At 40.0% G+C, this 12,100-nt stretch overlaps 1 protein-coding gene across 2 annotated transcripts in view; it reads right to left on the reverse strand.

Moving 5' to 3' along the window:
* Positions 1 to 7,548: 7,548 nt before the first annotated feature.
* PDE7B (phosphodiesterase 7B) overlaps positions 7,549 to 12,100 on the reverse strand; it is a gene marked incomplete at both ends in the record, with an annotated part of 194,650 nt that continues 190,098 nt past the window's right edge. For both annotated transcript variants that reach the window (XM_084227958.1, XM_084227957.1), the window contains 2 exons: positions 7,549 to 7,784; positions 11,824 to 11,904. In XM_084227958.1, coding sequence (XP_084084084.1) covers positions 7,549 to 7,784; positions 11,824 to 11,904 — 317 coding nt within the window. The remainder of the gene's footprint in view (positions 7,785 to 11,823; positions 11,905 to 12,100) is intronic.

The following is a 12,100-nucleotide window of genomic DNA, read 5'->3' on the forward strand; positions in this document are numbered from 1 at the left end:
TTTAAATAATGTCAGAATTTACTTTTGTGGAATATTCTCTTTCTACTAGGAACTAAGCTGTGTGTTTCATGTCTGTTTTTTAGTTTTGACCTCACGACCACTCTGGAAGCAGGTGTTACTCTCATTTCACAGCGAGGAAATGGAAGCTCAGAGAGATGAAATTACAGCTTAGTAACTGATAATGAAGGATTTGAGTTCTGGTTTGTCTAATTCCAAAACCTATACTTTTGTAACTCTACTGCATTGTTTCCTTTTTTAAAAAAAAAAGATTTATTTATGCACACAAGAGCTGGGGTACAGGCCAGAGATGCGGGGGGTGAGAGGATTCACCAGAGACAGAGTGGGGAACAGAACAGGCAGACTGACTGAAATACACTGCAGAGGGGAGCAGTGGGCGAGACAGGAGAGTTCTGCCATGCCATGTGGGTTGCTCCCTGGCTGGCTGGGAATCGAACTCCTGCTACAGAGGCTGCGGATTCCTTCTTAGTGCGGTGCTTAACCCCTCGTGCCACCAGGGAGGCCCTGCATTGTTTCCTTAAAAGGGAAAAATTACTGAAAATGAAACTAGCACTTGCAATACTAGAATTTAAACTATTCCAGGCAATTGAATTGAAGCACATCATTGCTTAGTTGACTAGGACAAGAGACTCTGCACCTTCAAGCCGTATCTATTAAAAATTTTTCTGATGATCTCTTTGACTTAATAGAAAAAAACCGACAACTCACAATGGATTGTTTCTTATCTAGTCATAACTCAAAATTTGGCCATTACATGAAAGTTCCTTATCTAGTCATAACTCAAAATTAGTCCATTACGTTCCCATAAGTTGGGACTGTCTTCTCCCTTCCCTGGCAGGATGTTAAGAAGGGCCACTGAGATGAACTTAGTGCAGAAAACCAACCACCCAGTAGCTTAATCTTCACTCCAGGATTAACCAGGTTTAAGTTTAGCAGAGAAGTTCACCCAAACTTAGGGATAGGAAGCCCTCTTTTTTGAGATATGCCCTTCAGAGAAGTCCCTGTTCAACTGACAAAGCAGTGTTAATAGGAAGCCCAACAAGGGAGAACATGGCAATAATTTTCTGTTCCCTAAGATACTTCCCTGGAAAGAGGACAAGGAGGTGAAGATAAAGAAAATGTTGGAGACATCTGACAACTTGTTACATAAATGACAGTATTACTAGACAAGTCAAAGAAATAACTTCCTACTCATTTTCCAGAAAGAGAACTGTCCTACACCTAAAGAGGGAGGTGATTATTTGGAGAATCCATTCAGAACTGGAAGTACAGGGCTAGTCCCCCCCAGGCCCCAGAAAGGGTCCTTGAAAAGACCCCCTTGTGTTTATGGAGATGGGACCACAGTTTCTCTCCAGTCCAGGACAGGTCATTCCTGAGTCTGTTCCTACCCATTAGACCATTGAGGGTATCTCCCTATCTGGGGAAACCTCAAGAAATAGTCATGGGTGCCCCCAGATCATACAAATGTGAGTCTCCAGATCTTTAGGAATTTCAGTTAAAAGCTGATAAAACAGACCATCAGAGAAGATACAGTAATGAGAAGACATTTATTTGTTCCAAGTGTCCCAAAGGCTTCTCCCAGGCAACAGAACTATATCAATTCATACAGAGAACCCTCCATGCTGCAAAACCAGCTTTCATGCTCAGGAGAGAATCCACATGAGACAGAAGCCCCCTGTGTGTCACTCTGCGGGAAAAGCCACTATATACCAGGCCACTGAGAACTCGTTATAAAATGCCTTCAAGTGTTCCTTCCACGCATAAGTTTGCTTGACTATTGCCCAAGGTGATATGTATAAACGTGTATGAGATTATAATACTTCCATGGCTGTTCTGTGTTTAGGACATAGTTGATCATTTTCTGATTACATTTTCCATTTATTATCTTACTCCACTGAAGTGTAAATATAAGGAGAGCATACATTTCAGTCTTATTTTCTAAAGTATCTGAAGTGGGGCCTATGTGGTGGCATAGGGGTTAAAGACACAGTGCTATCAAGCTATCGCCAGCCACTGAAGCACAAGTTTGATCTCCGGCAGGCCAGGGAGCTAACCCACATTACACAGCAGACCTCTCCTGTCTTGCCTGCTGTGGCCCTCAGTAGTGTATTTGAGTAGATCCGCCTGTTCTGCTCCCCACTCTTTCACCCTGTTCTCACCCCCACCCCTGCATCTCTGGTCTATACCCCTGTTCTTGTATGCATAAGTAAATAAATCTTAAAAACAAAAAAGTATCTGAGGTGCCTAGAAATTTGTCCAACGAATTTCAAATGACCAACAAATATAGAAATTGAATAAATGAAAAAAATAAAAAAAGAAACAAGTGTCTCTGCTTTCCATCCTGCTCAAGGAAAGACAGTGAGCAGGACCTGAAAACATGTTTACAAATGGTGAGTGGCATGAGTCTGACGCATCCTGGGAGGCACTAACCCATGCCTGCTTTGGGGGAGCCTGTGAAAACCTGGCAAACCTTGCAGGGCCTGACACAGAGACCCAGAGGCATGTCTTTTAGCACTTTGGTGGCACGGATGCAAGGGAGATAAATGACTCATTTTGTTTTTAGGAACTGTTTCCTTCATAGACCTTTCTAAGCAAAATGCAAAGAAAAGAGACCTTATCTTTTACTGTAGAATATAGAGGTCTAAACAGAAAAGTGGGCTGTCACTGAAAAGTGGGCTGTTTCATTTGAGCAATGGATTGAGGGACAATCTTTTTAACTACCCTTGCAAATAAATAAGTTCATAAATTAACCAGTCTGTTAAAAAATGTAAAACATTTTGACTTCTTAATGTAAAATCACCAGTATCTTCAGCGTGCCACATACTTCCCCCATATATTTTCTCCTTTTGTGAAAGAGTATTTGCCGGACTCTAATTTAAGAGAAGAGAATTTGTATTTCTTGAAGGCTTACCATGTACCACATGTACTTGAAAGTGTTCTTAGTGCTTTTTGTATGCAATCTTTTTTAATTGCCACAACAATACTACAAAAGATATTATTGTCTAGAAATAATCTCAGAGAGCTTCAGTGATTTCCCTAAAGTCACAGAATAAGTTAGATTGGGACCCACTTCTGTCTCCAAAACTTATGTTTTCTATGAAGTTGACTTTAGGAGAAAACATTGGCTGTGTTTGGAACCACACAAATGTTCTCCCAAATTCTCCTAGAGATGATCACTGCTAACAACCATTCCTGACACACATTTGAATGTTCCTGGAGGGTCTGGGTCTTCTCTTACCCCAATAGTTAGCATAACCTCTGTTACATAAATCTTCAATCAATAATTGTTGAGTTGAAATGTCCTACTGCTCACACGGGCTTGGCCTACTTGAGAATGTTTTAGCTAAGTTTCCAGCTACATTCAAAAGTCCTATCTGGACTATGGTGGACTGGGGTGGAGGTCCATTGGTGCCTTGGTGGTGGGCGTGGTGTGGTAACAAGCATGTGAAGAGGTGTGATCCTATACCCCTGAATCATACACAGTGCTGTAACCAATTTAGCCCAAGTAATATATAAAAAAGTCATGTATGAGCTTGACTTGGAATACCACTGGGGTCAGACTTATGATATAGCATGTTCCTAATTGAAAAAATGGCTTTGCACTCTGACCTGGGGAGGCGTATTAAGGAATCAGTGAGATTTTGAATACAAGTCTCAGTGAAATGGATATGGGGGGGGGGACATATAAAGACACAAGGATGTTTCTGGGAACTATGGGTATTGTTTTATTCTCTACTCTTTCTAGATATATCTAGGACCCACAGTCATCTTGTCCGAGTGATTCTATTTTTCCTTGTGGTCTCCAGTCCTGAAATTCAAGATGATACTTTTCACAAGTAATTCTTGAATTGAAGCTGCTGTTTTAGCAATCTGAAACATTGTACCTGATTATCATTCATATCTGAGTTTTACAAATGTGGATAGGAAAAATACCAGGACTTGGGAAATGCAGAGCTGAATGGTGAGAGAGAGAAAAATCCCTTTCCCTAATTTGGAACTAACTGCCAAGGGATGCCTTCAAGGACACGGCTAGTCTTCAGCCCCAAGTAGAGTGCAGTCACATCTGCAACTGTGCCTTTTCCCTGAACGGTGTCTCTCCCGAGCCAGGGGTTGTTTTGGTTAAGTCTGATGGGTTGGGTGGCAACATGTTACGTGGTGAGAATCAGGATAGTTTCATATTGCAATGTTTTAAAGAAATTATCTTTATTTTTAATTGTTCATCTAGACATGCCAATGGATATTTAGGCCACATTTTGAGCAAAACTCACAAGGTGTTTTTTCTCAAACCTCACATGTGTACACAAAACAACACAATTTTAAGGGTTTGCTGAAAAGAATAAAGCATAAGAAATACAGGAAAGTACAAGCTCATAACCAAGTTCCAATCAGTAAGCAAATGTGATTCAACATGAGAGAAGGTTACAAAGCAGGCCTGTGTTTTGCAGGAAGCACTATCTGAAGATAGGATGGCAGAACACCTCCCGGGCCCAGAAGCCATAAGCAGGTACAACAGCGGCATTTTTACTCAGCCCAGCAGGGAGTTATGGGGAGATCAGGGTTTTATGAATAAGGTTCTGACTGGATGCTTTTAAAAGGAAAAGCAGACTTTGCCTATCAGGCCTGGCAGTGATATATAGTCTCTCTTAATTTGATCTTAACTTTACTTTTTGCTTACTAAAAATAGCCCTTGATTCCTTTCTTCAAGCAATGTGAGAATTAAACTTGGTAAGTCAACTATTGATGGTCTGTGGATGCTCCAACAACTGTGTCCTAAGACTTCTTAAGACTGGACTTCTACTGACAGATTGTGAGAGCAACTGGAAGCAAGAATAATGTTTTCACATTTCTTTTTTTGCCCAAAAATGAGGAACTCAGGACATCTCCAGATGATTGAAAGAAGGAGCCAAATGCATCTACTTTAGGCATCATGTCTCATCTGACTTCGTACTAGTAGCTGTTTTATAGGCTTCAAAGTCAGTTAATCAATGGTTTTCTCTGTGAGCTCTTTGTCTTGGAAACATGGAACTACTTAAAAATGCTCTCAATATTACTTACTCAAGTTATTATATAAATATAATTTATATAAACAAAGTTTGTTTCTTAAACTCAAGGTAGAGGTCCCATTAGCTAAAATAGTATCTTTCTTATCTCTACTATATTGTCCTCAATAATTGTTTTCTTTAATGTGATCTCATGTATATGAAAAATAGACTACTCAGAAGCCCTCTCTCTGTATCACCAAACCCGAAGTAAGAGAAGTTTGGAAGCAAGAATACATTCAAAATATTCTCTTTTGGGGCCTTTCCAGGCTGAAAGTTTTAGAGAATTAAAGCAGTACAGAAATGTGTCAGTACATAGCTATTACAGAAAAAAAAAGTGAGTGTTAAGTTTTCACAACTTTCCTTCTTACCCATCTCAACAATTTCAACTTATCATCTACCCATTTCATGAGCTTTTCACACTTTCTCTAACGCCATCTGAAATCTCTTCTACTTTAACAAAAACACAACCAACTCCCCCAAATTTTCCCTAAACCTTAACTCTGCAAACCTCAGTCTCTCTACAGGAACTTGTTACAACCCAGTTAAATTTTTAACATTTCATTTGCACGTTGGAAGAAAAAAAAAAAAAACAGTTGCATGTAAGAAATGGGAGCGGGTTGTCATTCTATCAGCTTATGAGACGATTTGGTGGTGGCAGCAACGAGCAGATTGCCATTCTCCCACTGAGATGTTGCTTACGCTAAAAAGAAAGGAATTTCACCAATTTTCACCTAACATTAGTTATACTAGAACTTCTAAAGAAAAAGGTCAAAGCAGAGAGGTTAATCCACTAGAGAGGAATGCTGTAACAGATTGATATTACTGCCAAGTGTCTGCAGAAAAAAACGGCAAGCAAATTCCAAAGTGACTCTGCTAGCAAGAGCCATACTTAACCACAACGACCTGACAGGAAGGTAAAGTGTGCCAGATAATGCAAATATTTTCTTTACCTAAATAAAGTTAACTTCAGCTAAACAGTTGGGGAATTGAACATGAAATTAAGGAAAAAGAAAAGTCCAGTTACTATTAACACCAAAGAAATGCACGCCAACCATAAACCAAAGGTGCTTTGGTACTGTAGCCATAACAGACAAAAGTGTGAGAGGGGCCAGAGAATTTCCTGACGGTTAGATGACAGGGTCGTAGAGAGTTTGCGAGACCTGTTATGTCTCCCTTGAGGTTGACACACCACTGTGTTCCATGACAAGAGTCACATAAACACAAGCTTATCAGCTGGCTTGTTAAACAGTGTACAACGTCGCTGCGTTGAAAACGACTTGAGGCTTGCTGCAGCGGGCTCATTAATCTGAGGAAACGATGCTTGGTGCCATAGATTAAACACTATGGTCTCAAGCGGAATGCATGTGAAGTTTCCAAAACATTTCCTCAAAGACTTTATTCAGTTTTGGTGTGTGACCTTAGCTGGAAAGCATAAAGATGGACATGGGAAGGCGGTTCAGAAAGACATCTGTGAGGATTTAAGTTGGGCGGCTTTCAGAAGATGAAAGATGTGTAAAGTTAAGGCCTTTCTGCAAACAATAGTATATTAATAAACTCTATACCATATTTACAAATGCATCCTCTTGTATTAAATCTAACAGTATTCTGTTCACAGTGCCATTGTTTATACAGGTAGCAATCCCATAATACTCATGTATTTTGGCATGGGAATCAGTAGCGCTTGGTATTTACAGAAAATGTACATGTGTGAATATAAACATGTCACTGAATCTGAGTTATTTGATAAAAGACAGATTGGCCAATGGTGCAGAAGAATGGAGTACACAGCACCTTCCCCTCAGACTGGATTTCTTAAATTGAGAAGATGCCAAATCTCTGACCCAAAGTGGCATAAAATCAGTAACAAAACAATGAACCCCTTGTTCAAGTTTGGGTACATTGAGTCATCTTAGTCCAAAATTTTAGATCCAATGTCTAGTGCATAAAATATAAAAGTTAAAAAGATTTATTATTATTTTATAATAATAATTATTATTAAAATAGAAGGTACTTTCTCTCACGCTCTTATTTGTGCCCTGGCTCTTAAGACCAGTATCCTTGGAGTCCCAAACGTGCTGGTGTTTTTGTCGTGCAGATCAGCGGTCAGATGGTGAACGCTAACATGCTCTGGACTTAGGAACTGCTGCCTGTCACAGTGGGACCCAGGGTCCACGGGGGTCACAGCAGAAGCACCTCTTTCTTACTCCCCAGTCTTCTCCTTGAGGGGCAAACATGCCCTGAAAATCAGCTCCCACATTACTGGAGTTGCTCATCTCGGCAGCTAATGCTGAGGCGACGAATGGCTTCTGTACACTGGAAAAGGGAATGGAAGGCAGGGAAGTAGGAGGAGGGTGGCATTCCAAGGAGCCCCAGGACAAAACCCAGAGTGCTGGCTGGGTTTTTTGGGCAGGAACCTCCTCAGAAGGCCTCTGCTGAATGAGGTTCTCATTCTCTCCGCATGCAGAGCATGGGGTAGGCTCGGCTGGCTCTAGGGGGCTTCGCCTTTGGTCGCGGCCTGCTCTTCCCTCTCAGTCCCTTGGCCTGTGTGGTCCGGACTGCCACTGCCACCGCCACCACCACTGCTTTTGTGCTGCTTGGGCAACAGGCTCTTCCACTGGGCTTTATTGTGTACGAGATGGCTGAGCATGCTCTCAGACAGGGCACTGTTTCCCGTGAAACGGGCCCATTCCCGGAAGAGAGGCTCCACGATGTATGTCATGAAACCTAGAACAGGCAAAATCAAGTTCATCAACATGAAGGTAGTAAACCTACTTCTGCCTCCCTCCCAAACAGGACTGTCTGTCATGTACCTGGCTTTGGAATGTGAAGGAAGAACATAAAATATGTCACCTGGGGCTTGTTACTTAACCTTTTTTTTACCTCAGTCTCCTTATTTGTCAAAGGGAGATAAGAAGGGTGTCGAGCCCATAAGTTTTTATGACAATGAAATGACTTCGCACATGGGAAATTCTTATAAAACTCCGGTGACACAGTAGCAGGCCGTAAGTATGGGCATTTATTATTTGCAAAGGGAGAAAGACATATATACAAAATAGTATAAAGAATAGTCTATGCTGCAACAAAGGAGGTGGATGGGGGACAGGGTAAGAGTAAATGGTGTCCAGGAGGTTCACAATCTTAACTCAGACTATCTGAAAAATTCATGCATTTACCCTGTAGGATATTTCTTTCCAGATTATCATTTCATACATTTGTCTTACTTTTAGTTATATTAAACAACTAAGTATAGGTAAATAAAAGATCATTTATACTGAATACATATTTTACCTGCAAGAAAAGTCCTGCTTTAGTGGCAAGATTTGATGTTAGACTTTTTTGTTTCCATATCTGTTCTCTTAATTTAGACTTGCTGCTTTCTCACCATTAACAGGCATTCTCTATTAAAGATGATTTGTAAAAGCAGTAACTTTCAGAATGATTATTTCAGAATGAAATAATCACAAACTTGGACATATTTAGGTTTTAATGTATTTCCTTGAAATGTAGGTGTGTGGAGAGAAAAAGGCAAATGTTTTTCAGCATAACAAAATCCAACCACTAACCCAGTATGTTTATAGGCATGTGAATTATAAGGCTTGATTTGATTTGATTACTTGGCCTGTGAGAATGCTACAGAGATGGGAAAAAGCAGCAGCAATGCAAAATGTTACTCTACATTTCTGCATTATCTCATTTTATGTGAAATATGATTTAAATATGAGAATATTATGAGATCATTTTAGGTAACTGGAACCTGAGGGGAAAGTTAAGCCAGTGACTTTATGTCTGCATTTTGATAAGGTTACATGGAGAGCCAGCAAGTAAGCATTTCATCCTTGAATTTTCTTCACTTCCTTCACAATCTCCCTATCTAATTTCTAATATCTTTTGTTTTGAGAGAGATTAGATATTAGATAGCTTAAAGATAGTTTGCAAAATTTTATTATTTTAAAACTGGTGTGAATATTATCAAGTTTACTGTAAGTATAAAAAAAGGTACAAATCCAATGATAAAAAATCAACTCATTTTCTTCCTGAAATTAGCCTGGAATTATTCATCTGTATTTCTACTTGTCAGGCATAAAGACCTGTTATAGTTAGGAGCACGGCCATCTTAAAGTCTGAATAGACACTGTGAGGCAGTTTTTCAGATGAAGGCAGGCTCCTGCATGGTCAGATTTGGGAATCTGTTCCATTGGTGGCTAATGCATTATGCCAGCCTCCACTTCAACTCAAGTCAAGTGGAATCTGGCTTTATTGGGATGCTGCTTTCCTGGATGGGTGGGCTTGGGAGAATGTGGCTTTAGAAAAAGCAAGGATTGAAGGAAAGCCTCTTTCTCCTCATCTTTCTATATATCTTACCAACTAGAGTTACGTTCAATGTACCATCTTCTTTTTAAAAGGCAGAAATTGACATAGAGAGGGCAGGAAATGGGCTGTGGAGAGAGAGGATTTTAGGTCCCAGTTCCACTTGGGTAAATATGAATCATTTAAATAGAAAATCAGATCCAAGCCTGAGACAGCTTTCACGAAAATCTCATTGTGGATCGGGACAGAAAAAAAGAGGGGATATTTTCAGTCCCAGGGGAATCAGGACAGAAGAAACCTGTGTTAGGACGGGCTTGGGACGTCCTTCCCTGGGAGGCTGAAGCCTGCAGCTTCCATACCATTCTTTATCTATTTGGGTTTCCCAGTCTAGCCTAATCTACCCCTGAACCTATAAAACTGGGAAGAAATAAAGCAGAGACGAAGATTTATGTTCTAAGGCTTGTTTTATAATCACCTTTTTCTCTTTATTATTGGTGTTGGTGTAGCATCCATGGGATTTTCCTGCTCACTCAATCCCCATCCCATTTTAAAAACAGGTATCTATGGTAACCACATTTTCCTGAACTAAAAATCAGGACATATGATCTGACAAAATAAATGTGTTCTCATGACAACAGGACAGAATCTCTAAAATCAGGTCTGTCTTGCAAACCCAGGTTGAGTGCTTAATGATGTGAATGCTTTCCTTTGGGAGTTCAAACTGTCTTTAACAGGTGCCTGGTAAATTTCTTTCCAGCCAGAGTTTGAAAAACTGAGTCCCAGGATTAGGGACTCTGCAGTACCTCCCACAAGGAAAGCAATCTATTAGGAGGCAACAGGCTGCAGAGGCTGAGGCTGCATTTCTGTCTATGTTGTTCCCCTCTCCCCCTCATACTCCCCAATAATTCTGTAGCTTTATTGTCCTAGATTCTTCCTAGCTTCTATTTTTTATAGTCCCATCCCCACTCCCCCCTTCTTTTTCTTGGTGGAAGAATCAGTTTAATTGTAAGAAACAACATAACAATATTAAGGGGAATTTGGAATAAAATGTGTATAACCAAAAATATCATAATTCCAACATATCTATTTAAATATTTGTATATTCTTATGTCCCTGGGATGGAGGACTTTATGCTCCTTTGTGGGACTATAAATTAAATTCAAACTTCAGTGATTATAAACATATCATTTTAATCCCTCTGGTTTTCTTAATTTTCACCTTATCTTTTCACCTTATCTTTTCTTCCCAACATCAAGACATTAAGCCTTGAGTCTTGCAGAGGTCCACAGCACTGGGACCGCATTAGCCTTAGTTCAGTGGAAACCAGTGAACCAATGAACTTGTGCATGTCAGGGCCATACTGTATAAAGAAAAGTGTTAAAATTCTGATTTAATAGGAAGCAGTTGTAAGGAAAATAAAGTATTCCTTTAACTATATCTGGAACTGTGGTGTGTTTTAAGGAGTGATAGAAACCCTTATTATTTTTTTTTAAGATTTATTTATTTATGCATACAAGAGCTGGGGTACAGGCCAGAGATGCGGGGGGTGAGAGGATCCACCAGAGACAGAATGGGGAACAGAACAGGCAGACCGACTGAAATACACTGCTGAGGGGAGCAGCGGGCAAGACAGGAGAGGTCTGCCTCGCCATGTGGGTTGCTCTCTGGCCGGCTGGGGATCGAACTTGTGCTGCAGAGGCTGTGGACTGCTGCATAGTGTGGTGCTTAATCCCTTTTGCCACCAGGGAGGCCCAGAAATCTTTATTAGATCAAAAATATTTCCTCCAGTAAAATGCATACAATTTCCATAGCCTGATTTGCTTAATTATCTTATGCAAAACTTAATTAAAGTAATCATTATTTTGGATGTGTTACCATTACACTTTAGAGTTTACTGTAATTGACACTTGGGAGGGTTGTCCTAAGAGAATGAGACTCAAGAATTTTTAAGTGGAAAGAAGAGAAGCATGACCCCAGGTCACAAGGGATTAGTCTCTCTTCCAGAGCAAGGGACTGGCCATCCTGTCCTTGGGATTTTGTATTGGGCATGAAAGGTAGTCACCTAATTGGAATGCTCCCCAAAACCAACTCTGCTGACTTTCCATCCTTTAAGTCCTAAGGAGAGTGTAAACTAATTTTCTCTTCAGCAGTGAATAGTTGACCCTTGTTACTTTCCTTCTACTCTATTTGGTTTTGATTCAGTTCTGAACTGCAAAGTTAATAAAAGTCGTTTAAGGCTCTATAACAGAGCCTTTCCCCTATTTTTCTCAATTGGTAATTACCTTGTAGATTAGTCCTGATTAGAGTTGCTATTTGGATTCAGTCATTCAAAGGGGCATTGATTAAACCTCCAGTCTGCATCTCTCGAAAGCTGTGTGGAGACCTTTCTTTCTTTGTGACTCTTGGTAGAAGTGCTAAAGCTATTTGTTTGGAATTAAAATTGAATTTGACTTACCAATTTGTATACTAGGGATTGAATCTTTCTGTTGATTACAAAGAGGACTGATTTCCAGTTCAAATTTCTGTTCAAGGTCACCTACAAAGAAAGAAGAAGAAATACATTGATAATCTAGAATGTTAAAAAATGACTGTTGATAGCTTTAATGATCTAGCTGAAAGAAGTTATTCTGGGAATTGATATTCTCTGCACTGTTATCATAAGAAACCCAATAGTGCCACCTTGCTCTGAAAGCTTCTGCAAAAATAAAAAAAATCAGAGTCAAGATCATATA

The sequence above is a fragment of the Talpa europaea genome (genome assembly GCF_964194135.1).
Source record: "Talpa europaea genome assembly, chromosome: 2".
NCBI lineage: Eukaryota > Metazoa > Chordata > Mammalia > Eulipotyphla > Talpidae > Talpa > Talpa europaea.